The 15,940-nt window shown below is 44.3% G+C and overlaps 1 protein-coding gene across 1 annotated transcript in view; it reads right to left on the bottom strand.

Moving 5' to 3' along the window:
- Window positions 1-308: 308 nt before the first annotated feature.
- Window positions 309-15,940, bottom strand: part of LOC139250118 (probable G-protein coupled receptor 139) — a 35,275-nt gene continuing 19,643 nt past the window's right edge. Inside the window, exons 3-5 of the mRNA XM_070872685.1 lie at window positions 8,664-8,795; window positions 5,873-5,960; window positions 309-1,210 (exon numbers count right to left, since the gene is read on the bottom strand). Coding sequence (XP_070728786.1) covers window positions 309-1,210; window positions 5,873-5,960; window positions 8,664-8,795 — 1,122 coding nt within the window. The remainder of the gene's footprint in view (window positions 1,211-5,872; window positions 5,961-8,663; window positions 8,796-15,940) is intronic.

The raw sequence follows: 15,940 nt of genomic DNA, 5'->3' as shown, positions 1-15,940 counted from the left end.
AGCAGGAACGGGGTACTGAGGTGAACGATCAGTCATGGTCTTATTGAATGGTGGTGCAGTCTCGAAAGGCGGACTGGCCTGCTCCTGCACCTATTTTCTATGATTCTATGTTTCTATATTTCGTGGCACTGCCTATGATGCTGATGGTGATTCACCCGGACTGCAGGCCCCTCACAGGGCGCCCGTCGTCCTCAGTTTGTGAGTGAGAGTGTTATTATTCACGCGAATCACTGGCCACGCGGGGGAGAGCAGCTCGCTCACAATATCAGGACACAGGGAGTCTGATGCAGGAACGTTTCTGCATCCTCTCATCGTTTAATTAATTTCAGAATCAGTGTGAAGGGATATTTCCCTACATTCTTCAACTGCTGTCTGAACTTAGTCTGGGTCACGGCATAAATTGCCGTGTTTGTGCAGCAACTCAGCAGCTGCAGCATTATTCCAACGTCCATTACATAAATAGGTATATATACAGAATCATACCCCAAAAAGTACATGTGGGTCCAGATAGAATTCACCATAAGCACCGCCCACAACAGGATGAAATTGCCGGAGATAACAAACAGTAAAATGATGGAATTCCTGCGGCTCGCCATCTCTGGGTCACTGGGACACTCCCCACTGCTGGCACCCAGGAGTTGCCTGCGGGCTCTGCTGGCCAATATAATATGCCTGGCGGTGACAGTATTGAGCAGCAGAATCAGAGCAAATGGGATACATGGGGTGAGAATATAATGAAGGAATGTGATTGCTCCCCAGACCGGTGAATTCAGAACATCTTCTGTTATATAGCAAAACCAGGGCATGTTGTCAAGTATATAGAAACCTGTCAACATAAAATACCAGAAAATGTTCTTGAACCCGCTCAGCAAAGTCACGGTTCCCAGAACCACAGCCGCCGTTCTCTCGGTGCAATATTTAGTTTTCAGTTTCTGGCAACAAATGGCCACAAAGCGATCAAAGGTGAAACTGACGGTGAACCAGACAGAACAATCTGTGGCTGCGTGAAGTAAGACGGCGTGAATATTACACACATGGATGGACCGCACGAAATGGAGCTCTTTCTGGTAAAGAATCGGAATGTGCCTCAGTATCAGGTCGAGGATAATGACCAGGAGATCTGTCACTGCCATGGCCACCAGATAGCGAGTGACACATCTGGAGAGACCGCACCTTCCACGAGTCAGGATCACAATCGTCAGGATGTTAACTGTCAGGTAGGGAAATAAACAGTTAAATTAAACGTTAATTTGGGAGCAAGGAATAGACTCCAAACTAAAATAATTAACAATCTTTAAAAAGATAATCACCAACTAAATTCATTTATCAGCACGAAATCAGACGATCCATCCCTCAGTCAATGAGCCGCCAAATGCTTATGTAACATCATCATCATATGCAGCCCCTCGAAAGCGAGAAAGACTTGCTTCCACGATAAAAGTGAGTTATCAGGTGACTTGACCAATCCAACATGGTAATTACAGTCTCTGTCACAGGCGGGACAGAGAGTGGTTGAAGAAAAGGGTGGGTGAGGAGTCTGGTTTGCCGCACGCTCATTCCGCAGCCCTCGCTTGGTTTCTACATGTTCTCGGCGACGACTCGAGGTGATCAGCGCCCTTCCGGATGCAGTTTCTCCACTTCAGGTGATCTTTGGCTCGGAACTACCATGTTTCGGTGGGAATGTTTAGTTTTAATATGAAGGCTTTGAGGGTGTCCTTGAAAAAAGCATTTGAAGTATTTGAACACAAATCGAAGAGATCAATTGTTGTAGCTTTTCACCTGTTGGTTTCCACTTGTGCAGAGAATATTAGACGAGAAAATATGATAGTTTGTTCATATTCTAAGTACCTAAGTTACAATCAGCCGGGGTTGTTTATCCTGAAATACAACTATTTTTGATTTAAACTAGATATGAATTGCTCCCTCATTGTAGAAACATAGAAAATATAGAAAATAGTTGCAGGATTAGGCCATTCGGCCCTTCGAGCCTGCACCGCCATTCATTGAGTTCATGGCTGAAAATACAACTTCAGTACCCCATTCCTGCTTTCTCGCCATACCCCTTGATCCCCCTGGTAGTAAGTACTGTATCTAACTCCTTTTTGAATATATTTAGTGAATTGGCCTCAACAACTTTCTGTGGTAGAGAATTCCACATGTTCACCACCCTCTGGGCGAAGAAGTTTCTCCTCATCTCAGTCCAAAATGGCTTACCCCTTATCCTTAGTCTGTGACCCCTGGTTTTGGATTTCAGCAACATTGGCAACATTCTTCCTGCATCTAACCTGTTTAAACCCGTCAGAATTTTATACGTTTCTGTGAGATCCCATCTCATTCTTCTGACTCCAGTGAATACAAGCCCAATTGATCCAGTCTTTCATCATATGTCAGATCCACCATCGCGGGAATCAGTCTGGTGAACCTTCGCTGCACTCCCTCAATAGCAAGAATGTCCTTCCTCACGTTAGGAGACCAAAACTGCACACAATACTCCAGGTGTGGTCTCACCAAGGCCCTGGACAACTGCAGCAATACCTCCCAGCCCCTGTACTCAAATTTCCTCGCTATTAAGGCCAACATGCCATTTGCTGTACCTGCATTCCAACCTTCAATGACTGAAGTACCATGACACCCAGGTCTCGTTGCACCTCCCCTTTTCCTAATCTGTCACCATTCAGACAATAGGCTGTCTCTCTGTTTTTACCACCAAAGTGGATAACCTCACATTTATCCACATTATACTTCATCTGCCTTGCATTTGCCCACTCGCCTAACCTATCCAATTTACTCTGCAGCCTCATAGCATCCTCTTCGCTCTTCACACTGGCACCCAACTTAGTGTCATACGCAAATTTGAAGATTCTACATTTAATCCGCTCGTCCAAATCATTAATGTACAATGTATACAGCTGGGGCCCCTGCACAGAACCTTGCAAGTACCCCACTAGTCACTGACTTCCATTCTGAAAAGTAGCCATTTACTCCTACATTTTGCTTCCTGCCTGACAGCCAGTTCCCAATCCATGTCAGCACACTAACCCCAATCCCATGTGCTTTAACTTTGCACGTTAATCTCTTGTGTGGGACCTTGTCGAAAGCCTTCTGAAAGTCCAAATATACCACATCAACTGGTTCTCCCTTGTCCACTCTACTGGAAACATCCTCAAAAAATTCCAGAAGATTTGTCAAGCATGATTTCCCTTTCAGAAATCCATGCTGACTTGGAACTATCATGCCACCTCTTTCCAAATGCGCTGCTATGATATAAATGTGCAATAAAACCGATAACTGGAATGATATTACACTTTTACCATTGAAGAAGCGAATTAAATCTGGTTGCCGGTGTTGTTGATGCAATTCAGTCCCTCCGGCAGCCACCTCTCGTGGAAGGCCGCGAACGTTCCGGTGGACACCGCGTGCTCCATCTCAAGGGACACCTTGGCTTGAACGTATCCGCGGAAGAGAGGGAGGCAGCCGGGCTGAACGATCCTCTCGACCGCCCGCTGCCTGGACCAGCTGATGCTCCGCTTGGCCATATCCCGGAGCAGTCCGACGAGGAGGCCTTCTGACCTCCCGCTCCCCCTCCGCACGAGGGGCCCAAATATCAGAAGTGTTCAGCCGGAGGCAACAGATATATCTACTCTGTTTGTCGCTGAGAGACCGACTGAACTGTGACAGATCGTCATGGGACCAAATTGCAAATTCAAAATAAAGATTGGAAATAAATGAATGAAATCTGGCTGAACGAACATTTTGTTTGTGAATGTTAATGACGCTTGTAATCCTGTTCCACCCATTAGAAGCACTGACATTAATGCAGAACTTGAGATGGTAACAAAGGAGACACTGACTGGAACTAAATGATCAGCGGATAATTACCCGCCTGTAACATAGCGTGGACAGAACAGAGCGAACAGAGTTTCGCTTCCTCTGTTCAACTCCAAGTGAGAACAAAAGACGAGAAATTGGCTGATAAAATGAAGGAATGAAATAATAAAAAATGGACTGCCTCTTATATGATTTCTGAATTATTGCATCACAGAAAATAACGGTAAAACATTCACAATAAATAAATATTCATGAACCTCAGGATCTCTGAGATGATTCCAGTGATGCGATGATGCGACTTCCCAGAGAGGGCTCCCACCTCGCTCCAGGAGTTCACACCAACATCTGCCTAGATTACACTGCTCCCTCCCTCAGTCTAGATATTTAATGACCAGGTTCGCCTACATTACACTACTCCCACCTCTGTCGAGAAATTTCATTCCCAGGTTCGCCTAACTTCCAGTGCTCTCACGTCGGTCCAGGGATTTCATTCCGAGAGCCAAAAACATTACTCCGCTCCCGCCACTGTGATTGGACCTGACTCTTTGGAATGAACATATGATCTTGGCCGCAACTCCGCTTCCGTGCCCTTCTCCCTTAACTCCCTTCTCGTTTAAAACTCAGTCTATCTCCATTGAATAAGATTCAATGAAGCTGCCTCCACAGCTTTCTGTCGAAGAGAATTCCAAAGATTCACGCCCACCTGAGAGAATAAATTGCTTCTTATTTGTGATATAAATGGGCGATCCCTTATTCTGAACCTATGGCCACTGGTTCTAGATTTCTCCCACGAGAGGAAACATCATCTCTGCGTCTACCCCATCAAGCCCCTATAGAATCTACACATTTCAATAAGATCACCTCGTAGTTTTCTAAACTCCAATGTATACACGCCCAACCTGCTCAACCTTTATTCTTATGACAATATATTCATCCCAGTAATCAACGTCGTGAACCTTCTCTGAACTGCCTCCAATGCAAGTAAATCCTTCTTTCACTAAAGTGACCAAAACTGTACAGAATACTCCAGCTGTTGTCTTATCGACAACCTGTATATTTGTAGCAGGACTTCGATATTCTGTCCCACTTGAAATAAAGCCAGACAATCTGCTGCCTTTTCTAATTGCTAGCTGTACCTACATGCTAACCTTCTGTGTTTTATGTACAAGAACACCCAGATCAATCTGGACCACAGCAATTTGGTATCTCTCCCCATTTAATGATAATTTGCTTATTTGTATTTCATAACAAAGAAGATAGCGTCACATTTTCCACATTATACCCCATCTGCCATTGTTGTGGCCCACCCACTTAGACTATCTATATGCTTTTGCAGATTTTTTGCGTCCTCCTCACAACATGCTTTCACACTTATCTTTGTATTATCAGTGCTTGGATGCTGGTACACCTGGACAGTTCCATTGGGCGGGCCACATCATCCGGATGCCTGACACAAGACTCGCAAGCAAGCGCTCTACTCGGAACTCTTGAGGCGAAGGAATGAGGTGACCAGTATTATGGAGATGATAATGGGCAGAACCAGTGATTCAGAGGAGAAGAGGTCAGAACTGAACTCAGGGAAAAAACAGAATGCCGAATTTGTGAACAATCTCGTTCAGCCTCAGACATTGGCCGCAGAGGGGACTGAGTCAGTAGATATACAACGTGACGAAGACTTCCAAAGAATTAAGTGACATACTCAGTAATACAGTGAAATATAGAGTAGAGTTATAATTGTTGGATATAGAGACTTACCAGGACCACCAACTACAGGAAAGATTGTGGAATATATTAAAATATCACTCGTACAATTAACAACGTATGCATAGTTTACAGCTGTATGAAGAGATTTCCCAGGAACAACAACTGCATCAAAGATGAGAAAGCAATTTACAAGTCTTGTAATACAGCGAAATTTGGTTGCAGAGTTAATAGTTGGATACAGAGACTACCAGGAAAAACAATTGCAGCAAGGAGGGGAGAGTAAAATATAAGATTAGTAATACATTGAACCATGATTACTGGAATAATTAGATAGACTTACCAGTAAAACCAACACCAGCAAGGACGGGAAAGTAAATGTATTGAATAATACAAAATGCATAACGGATTCGCAATAACAATGATAATTCCTCATAATGTGCAACAAGAAAGTTAAAATACAAGATGAAACTCCTGCCATTTGTTGTAACATTCCAATCTACTGTTCTCAGATTCCGACACGCTCTCTGTGGAGCAGTGCGATGATCGCTGTTAGTGCCAGAGGTGATGTATTCACTGTGACAATGGGGTAACACTTTGAAAGGAGTGCCTTATCAATATGAGCGAGAATGACTCCAGAGACACAATTCGGTAAATAGAGACTTATATTAATTACAGTCACTGAACAAATAGCTTCTGTAAACCCGTGGAGACTGATATTAATTACAGTCCCTGAACAAACATTTTCAATTCACCCCTTTCAATCCAACACTTTATGTATCACAATAAAGTAGATATCCTGGAGCAGTTTTGATCACCTGGATGGGTAAGAGAGGAAGGTTCCCAGATACTTTTCCCGAAATTGACCTGGCTTTTAAACTGTTTTTTGCCTCTCCCTGGAGATCACATAGCTCCGGTTGGGTTGGAGTGTATACTGTTTCAGTTTAAGTTGTGTCACAGTTGTGTGGGGCAATCTGCTTGTTCTTGCTGCTCGATAATTTTCCCCATTGTTAATGGTTCAAAGGATTAAATGTAAGCTTCAAGGCTGCTGACCGATGGCCTGAGTCTTTGTCGGCCGGCGTGGATATGATCGGCCGGAAATGGCCTCCTGTGTTGTAAATTTCTATGTTTCTATATAACTGGTCCGAATGGGATTTATGAGTGTTGCTGAGTGAAGGAATAATGGAAATAGCTCAGGCCAGAATCTTTAATCCTCCCTGGATATATCAGTGGTGACAGAGGACTGCAGGTTCGCAAATGGTACACGCTGTTCAAAAAAGGAGAGAGTGATAAAACCTGTAGCTACAGGCCAGTCAGCATAACGTCTGTGGTGGGGAAATTTCTCGAGGCCATAATCCGGTATGAAATTATCTGTCATTTGGAAAATCATGGATTAATAAATGACAACCAGCACAAATTGTGTTAATGTCGAAGTGTGTCAGAAAAACCTGATTGAGTTCTTTGATGTAATAACCTAAAGGTTTGATGAGCGTAGTGCAGCTGATGTTGTATATATCGACTTTCAAAAGGCGTTTGATAAAATGTCACTTCATCGACTTGATAGGGAAACTGAACCTCATGGAATTAAAGGGACAGTGGCTGTGTGGAGACAACATTTGCACCGGAACAAATAACTGAGAGTGGCGGTGAAAAGTTGGCGTTCAGACAGAAGGGAAGTATAGAGTGGTGAAACCCAGGGTTCTATATTAGTGCCTGTTCTCTTTCTGGTAGCGATTAATAGCCAGGATCTAAGTCTAAAGGCATAATTTCAAATTTGCAGATGTCACGAAACACTAATGTAGTTAGCAGTAGGGAGCATAGCAGACATTAGGAGCACTGCGATAGTCTGCTTGAATGGGAAGACACATGACAGGCAAAATTAATCATGTGTGAAGTGATACATTTTTGTGAAGGAACATGACAAGATGCAATATAAGTTAAACAATACATTTTTTAAATGGCGTGCGGGTGCAGAGACACCTGGGAGTCGATGTGCACAAATCTTTGAAGGTGGCAGGGCAAGTTAATAAAACAGTTAAAAACGGAGGAAGAATCTTTGACTTTATGAATCATCGGGTATGGGAGCAAAGTGATTGTGCTACTGTACTAATGATCCAGAGACCTGGAGTAAAGATCCAATGACATGAGTTCAGATCCCACCATGGCAGCTGTGCAATTTAAGGTGAATTAAATAAATCTAGAATTAAAATATTGTGTCAGCAATGGTGACCGTGTGGATCTCGGATTGTCATTACCCATCGAGTTCAATAACCTGTTTTCGGGATGGAAATCCCCCGTCCTTACGTAGTCTGGCAGCTATATGACCCCAGTCCCACAGCAATATGGTCAACTCTAAATAGTCCTCTAGATGTATTGATGAATTCACCAGCAGCTTCTCGGTGGAATTTGGGATGGATAATAAATGCTGCCCACACCACCGATTCACACATCATGAAGGTACAATAAAAATCTGTTCAACATCGGTTAATCTCTGCATGTCAATTCGGCAGCACACATTAGGAAAGCCTTGGCGAAGGTGTGGAAGAGATGTAATCATCATTATAGGCAGTACCTCGAAATCGGGTATTACTTGCTTCCACTCTAAAAGTGAGTTCTCAGGTGATTGAACAGTCTAATGTGGGAATATCGGTCTCTGTACCAGGTGGGGTATATAATGGTTGAGGGAAAGGGTGGGTGGGACTGGTTTGCCGCACACTGTTTCAGCTCTCTGCGCTTGTTTGCTGCATGCTCTTGGCGACGAGACTCGAGGTGCTCAGCGACCTCCCGGATGCTCTTCCTCCATTAGTGTAGTCTTTGGCCAGGGACTCCCAGCTGTCAGTGGGAATGTTGCTCTTTTTCAAGGAGACGTTGAGGATGTCCTTGTAACGTTTCATCTGCCCACGCGGGGCTCGTTTGCCGCGTAGGAGTTCCAAGTAGAGCGCTTGCTTTGCGAGTCTCGATTCAGGCATGCGGACAATGTCGTCCGCCCAGCGGATCTGATCAAGTGTGCTCAGTGCTTCGCTGTGGGGATGCTGGCCTGATCGAGGGCGCTAACGTCTGACATCCCAAGGGATCTGCAGGATCTTGAGGAGACATAGTTATTTATCCAGTAATTTGTGGTACCTACTTTATACGGTCCATGTTTGTGATCCGTACAGTAGGCTGGCTATGTCTACATATTCGGAGACCATGAGCTTGGTGCCAGATTTTATGGTGTGATCTTCCAACACTCTCTTCCTCATGCGACCGAAGGCTGCGCTGGTGCACTGGTACCACCAGGAAGAGTTATAAGTAGATATAAGCAACTGTGATTTTTCCCGTTCGATCAGAGAATATTAACGAGAGATTTAATAGAGGTTTTCAAGAATATGAGTGCTTTGCATAAAGTAACTGAAGAGAAACTCTGCCAGTGGTAGAAGAGTTGTTAACCAGAGGGAAGAGTTTTACGAAAATTAACAGAGGGAAGATGAGGAGAATTTGTCTTACACTGCGAGTTTGCATTATCTGGTTTGTTCTCACTGAAAATGGGATGGAAGCAGATTTAACAATAACTTTTCAATTTGCAGATGACACAAAGAAGAGTGGGAAAGCGGGTTGTGTGGAGGACACAGAGAGGCTGCAAAGAGATTTGGATAGATTAAGCGAATGGGCTAAATTTTGACAGATGGAATACAATGTCGGAAAATGTGAGATCATCCACCTTGGAAAAGAAAACAGTAAAAGAGAATATTATTTGAATGGGGAGAAATTACAACATGCTGCGGTGCAGAGGGACCTGGGGGTCCTTGTGCATGATTCTCAAAAAGTTAGTTTGCAGGTGCAGCAGGTCATCAGGAAGGCGAATAGAATGTTGGCCTTCATTCCGAGAGGGATGGAATACAAAAGCAGGGAAGTCATGCTGCAACTGTACAGGGTATTGGCGAGGCCGCACCAGGAGTACTGCGTGCAGTTCTGGTCATTTTACTTAAGGTAGGATATACTAGCTTTGGAAGGGGTACAGAGACGTTTCACGAGGCTGATCCCGGAGATGAGGGGGTTACCTTATGATGATAGATTGAGTAGACGATGTTTTTACTCGTTGGAGTTCAGAAGGATGAGAGGTGATCTTTTAGAAAAATTGAAAATAATGAAAGGGATAGACAAGATAGAGGCAGAGATGTTGTTTCCACTGGTCGGGGAGACTAGAACTAGGGGACACAGCCTCAAAATACCGCGGGGGGCCATTTAAACGGAGTTGAGAAGGAATTTCTTCTCCCAGAGGGTTGTGAATCTGTGGAATGCTCTGCCCAAGGAAGCAGTTGAGGCTAGCTCATTGAATGTATTCAATTCACAGATAAATAGATTTTTAACAATTCAGGGAATTAAGGTTTATGGGGAGCGGACGGGTAAGTGATGCTCAGTCCACGGTCCGATCAGCCATAATCTAGTTGAAAGGCGGAGCAGCCTCGAGGGACAAGATGGCTTACTCCTGTTACTAATTCTTATGTTCTTATGTTCTTATGTAATTGGAATCAATACTGGAATTCCGGTATTTGAAGGGATCTGGGAACAGAACAAGGGTGTGGGGCTGATTGAATAGCTCGATCACAGAGCCTGGAGCAGCATCATGAATCGAATGGTCTCTTCTGTGCTGTATGATTCTGTGGTCCTGTGATAACAGAAGCTATTGAGTCCTTGTCTCGTGTGTAGAATCGATGCTGTGCTCTTTTTGAGCCTGTTTCTAATCGTTACTTATGCTGTGATAAATGCAATAGCGGAAAAGCAAGCACAGTTTAAAATAGAGTTTAAAAAAACTGAAATCATGAAATAATTATGATACCAAAAATGGGGCCATGCTGATAAAACCGTCACCAATAAATCCAATAATAATTTCAGGAGAAGCCTCTGTAACCAGAGAAGCGAGAATGGGGAGCCAACCTCCAGAGGCAGTGGTTGAGGCGAATAGTACAGAAACATTTAATGGGAAGCAAGATCAACAAACCAGGCAGAAAGCATTAGAAGATTCTGCTAATAGGGTAAGATGCAGAGTTGTGGGGGTTGTGTGGGGGTAGGGTGGTGGTCTGTGTGCTGCATAAACACCAGCATGGAGTAGCCCGTCCGATTGTCTGCTTTGTGTGCTGTACGTGATATATAATTTGCTTAGCGGAGCATGAGCCCCGCTCTGATCACATCCCGCGCCGGGATTCAATCAACGCATTATAAATCATTGCTCTGATACCTATTACATTATTTGTATCTATTTCCTGTAAGTATCTCAATGATAAATGTAACCAAATCACAGATGAAGGTTGCAGCAGAAGAGAAGCTCGGGCAGGAGGACAGACAGTCAAAGTTATGAAGGTGGAAATCACGATGGAGACAGAACATGATGCCACCGCTGCTTCAATCGCAACACTCAGCGCTGACGAATGAAGGAAGTGCCTGAGGAACATGAACCCCAGCCAGAGACAGAAACTACCAGGCTGAACAGAATGAGTTTAGTAATAATACGACTGACCAACAAAAATGCTGCATCTGCGTTAAATGCTCAGCAATTTGAGGCATGGAGAATGACAACCAGTTCATGTTAATTTGTACCATCGGCAAGGACATCACAGGGTTAGTTACACAGTAAATTTCTCTCCACACCGTCCCATCAAACACTTCCAGTGCAGTTACAGAACGAGTTAGACACACAATACATTTCTCTCTACACTGGCCCATCAAACACGCCCAGGGCAGGTAAAGCACGGGATTAGATACAGAGCAAAGCTCATTCTACACCGTCCCATCAAACACTCCCAGGGCAGGTACAGTACAGGTTAGATACAGCTCAAAGCTCACTCTATACTGCCCATCAAATGCTTCCAGCGCAGGTACAGCAACGGTTACAAATCGAGTAAACTTCCCTCTACACTGTCCCGATCAAACACTCCCAGGTCAGGTACAGCGGGTTAGATACAAAGGTAAGCTCCTGCACAATATCCAATCAAACAATCCCAGGACAGGTACAGCACGGGTTAGATGCAGAGTAAAGCTCCCTCTAGACTGTCCCATCAAACATACTCAGGGCAGGTCCATCACTGGTTTGATACAGAGAAATGCTCCCTCTTAACTGTCCCATCAAACTTTCCCAGAGCTGGTGCACAAGGGTTAGACACAGATAAATCCCTCTCTACAATGTCCCATTCGGTGTGTGTTGGGCTCAGACCCTCACTGGGTGTGAGATCAGCCGAACTCAGAACCAGCCTGGATTCAGTAACAGACTTTCGCAATGATCACTGCCTCCCCTCCCTCAGTGATTCCCCTCGCTGGGCTGCTTTGCTACAGTCTCCCCATGCGATCCATGACGAGATTTCAATTCCTCCTTCTGTCGCCCACTCTATATAAATTAATCGACTTTCATCCTGGAACGACTCTATTGACCATCTGCAAGGGCGTGGTTGATTAGCAAATATGTTATCTGGCTATTGTGAAGGCCCTGAGCTATCTCAACAAGAGCTATGCTTAAAACCACACCTCCGCATAAAACACACCAGATGACCACGTCGTTGACCTCGGACTCAAAGGAACAATAAAGAAAATCCAAATATAAACTTGTACAACAATATAACAATATAAGGCAAGTGACACCTGCACAAGCGACCAATTTGGTTCTCGATCATGCTTTTAAAAAAACCAATCACGTCACTGTTAAGGTCTGTCCACGAGGTCACTCATGTGCCAAAACCTGTATAATTAACGTCTAATTTGTACAGTTCGTTTGAGATCCTCTCAGGCGGATGGGAAGTGAAATGCTCTCCCTGTCCGTTCTGAAATAAAAAATCGTTGAATATTATTGAAGGTATCAGTCTGTTGATTCCGGGTTTGTTAATTGAGTAGAAGGGCGATCCTCCCCATCAATTGGCGTAGTTTGCAGGATTCTGAAATGCAAACCCGAAACAATGTGGCAGCTGTTGGGGTGAATATCTTTTATGAAATACCACCTCCAAGTTGGAGCTGTTAAACTGTTTACGGGAAAGCAGGAGATCTACAGAGAGAACAAATAAACGCGACAAGGAGAGGTCGGAGATCAAGGAATAAGGAAAATTTGGGGTGTGAGTAGGCTAAAATGAGTTTAACCGGCGTGCGGTACAAACGACCTAGAATCGGACAAAGACACGATGGAGGTTCAAGAGTAGCCCACTAAGGGAATGGTAGTCTCTTAGCAATCTTAGAAATGGCGGGGAATACGACTGGTGATTCTCAGGATCTATACGGAAAATGCTAGCAGGTAAAAACATAACACTCAATGAGGGAATGAAGAAATAGGAATGGCAACCAGACGACACAATGGAGAGGCAGGCAAAATGATTGAGGTGCAAGCCAAGGAATAAAGGAGACCGGGCTCACACGGTTGTATTAGCCTGCAATCGGGTACAAAATGAAGTGATGGAAAGAAAGGATCAGATAATACAGGAGCTAAAAGCTAAAATAAAATAGATGGAAGAGGCAGAAGTAAGCAGTAGGAATGTTACAATATGTGCAGCAGTAACTGGGCGACTGACAGCGCAACCTGCACTGCCTGTACCGATAACAATATACCCCCCACTGGAACATTTGAGTGAAGAAATTGAGAATCGTAGCGGTCCACAGATGGTGAAGGGCAAACACGGGGAGTAGCTTAATCGGAATCGAGCCTCTCAGCCCAAGTGGCTGAATTAGTCTCCCTAACGCAAGCCCTCAAAGAGGCAAAAGGTAAAAGGGTAAATATATGTGCAGACAACCGATACGCATTTGGGGTGGTCCACAATTACATGATAGCCTGGAGTCCGTGAGGTGACATGACATCGAGGCGAGGAACAATTCGACACGAGAACATATTTACCGAACAGGTAGAGACTTCCCTCCAGCCCCAGGAATATGCAATAATAAAAATCAAAGCCCATAAGAAAATAACAGACCGGCATCAGCAAGGCAATGCATAGGCAGATGAGGCAGGTTGGAAATTGCCAGAAGCATGGGGCCTATGGGCTAAAATAAACACCTGTGCGCTTGTGCCAGAAGAAATAAATATGTATAACGTACAGGAGGCAAACCTACAGCAGGGAAATGTTGAATGGAAAAGGCAGGAAGCTAAACAAGGAATGGATGGAATCTGGAGAAAAGATTGTAATGTGATAGCCCAGGGTGTATCCGACAACACCTACTGAGTGTATAGCACGGGTATGCACACACAGGTAAGATATGCATGACGAGTTCAATGTCCCGATGTTGGTGGTGGAAGGCAATGGGAAGAGATAAAGAAAATTACTGTTGGAAGTGCTTAACATGCGCAAAGCATTACCTTGGTGGAAAAACAAAGTTGAGAATGAGAGAGCAACCCCGACCAAAGGGAGCATGGTAAAACATGCTGACAGGCTTCATAGACCCACTGTCAAATCACCAGGGGAAAATGTAGTGCTTGGTTATAATAGATCAATTCAGAAAATGGGGAGAAGCAATCACAACAAAAATTGTTCCATGAGACGGTGGCTACGATATTAGCAGAAGAAATTATACCTAGTTGAGGATTGCCCTTACAGATAGACTCAGATCAGGTTACAAACCTCACTGGTCAAGTAATGAAACAAACATGCTGCCTAATGGGAACCGGGCAGAAATTCCATATCCCCTATCATCCGCAATCATCCGGATTAGTAGAACGAATGAATAGGACCCTGAAGAAGGCACTGGCCAAAGTGATCAACGAAAGTTGAAAAGGATGAGTAGATATAGTGACCCTCATTTCAACGAAGTTCAGGGCGAGCCGAAACCGGACCACGAGCCGCACGCCTTTCGAACTAATGACAGGAAGAGCAATGAGATCACCTGCGTTTCTTGTGATGGGGAGTGATGATATCGGACCTTAGTCAGATCCTACCAGGACCGAGTAAGGAGATTAGTGACGCAATTATGTTAACAATTACAAGATCTGAGGCATACACCAGGGATCAGCAAGTGATCAAGGACTGGGAAGCTGGCACCAAGGAACAAAAGGCTCAGAAACCACAGATTGGGAGCAAGGTAATGGTAGAAATATACGCCGAAAAGGCAGGATTCTCAGCAAAATGGACAGGCACTCACCAGGTAATTATGGTAAGCGACAGCTGCATGTTTGTGGCGATAAGGGGAACCGGACGGTGGACACAGTGGATACAGTTAAAACATTATGCATAACATGAAACCCTAACCGACTGGTGATGCGCGGAAAGCATGTTGTGTTTTACAGGACCTGAGTCTTAGTCGGAGGAATACTGGGTAACTCCATCTTATACCACTACCCAGCGATAAGTTGTCCAGAGGGCTATCAATAAAATATTTCCAAAACAAACTCAATCTTTCACGGAAAATGCAAAAGGGGGCGAATTGAAGTGGAACGGACAAACCTGAAAAAGGGTCCGTCATGACTGAACCAATCATGGACATGCACGAATAGCTCGAACCAAGGAAATCCACACAAGTGTGTGTGGGTAAGATAAAACATCGCCAGGGAACTGGAGGGGACTACACCCAAGCCCATTCGTGAATCAAAATGCGGTAATGGTTAGTTTTGGGGAATGTTCTTGTGTAAGATAGAGATCACAAACATCACAAGAGCCCAAAGCAAAACGACCCCAGAACCACAAGGATGCCCAATCATTGACCCCGGAGTTCAAGCAGAGGATTAGAAAGGAAAATAACGAAAGAAAAAATCCACATCATGGTATGCCAAAGGATAATTACAAGATAGAGGCCGAGCGGTTGTTTCACTGGTCGGGGAGACTAGAACTAGGGGGCACAGCCTCAAAATACGGGGGATCCAATTTAAAACCGAGTTGAGTAGGTATTTCTTCTCCCAGAGGGTTGTGAATCTGTGGAATTCTCTGCCCAAGGAAGTCGTTGAGGCTAGCTCATTGAGTGTATTCAAATCACAGATGGATAGATTTTTAACCAATCAGGGAATTAAGGGTTACGGAGAGCGGGCGGGTAAGTGGAGCTGAGTCCACGGCCAGATCAGCCATAATCGATTTGAAAGGCGGAGCAGGCTCGAGGGGCAAGATGGCTTACTCCTGTTCCTAATTCTTACATTATATAGAGTATAAACACAAGGAAGTTATTCGAAATCTTTGTAAATTAGAGATGAGGTCTAATCTAGAGTAATGTGTCCAATTCCTGGCTCCACGTTATATGAAGTATATCTGCCTTGAAGATGATGCTGAGGTATTTAACACAAAGATCCCATGGATGAGGGAATCCCATTTCATGGAGAGAATAGAGAGGCTGCGATACTTCTTCTTCGAGCAAAGTGGAATACGACGAGATTTAACAGAGGTGTTCAACATTATTGGATTTATTTACAGGACAGATAGGGTAGACTGCTTCCACTGGGAAGTGTGGCTGTACCATCGGACTCATATTTACATAAGAACAT

The sequence above is a fragment of the Pristiophorus japonicus genome, unplaced genomic scaffold, assembly GCF_044704955.1.
Source record: "Pristiophorus japonicus isolate sPriJap1 unplaced genomic scaffold, sPriJap1.hap1 HAP1_SCAFFOLD_35, whole genome shotgun sequence".
Classification (NCBI taxonomy): Eukaryota; Metazoa; Chordata; class Chondrichthyes; family Pristiophoridae; genus Pristiophorus; species Pristiophorus japonicus.
This window is presented reverse-complemented; position numbering and strand designations above follow the sequence as displayed.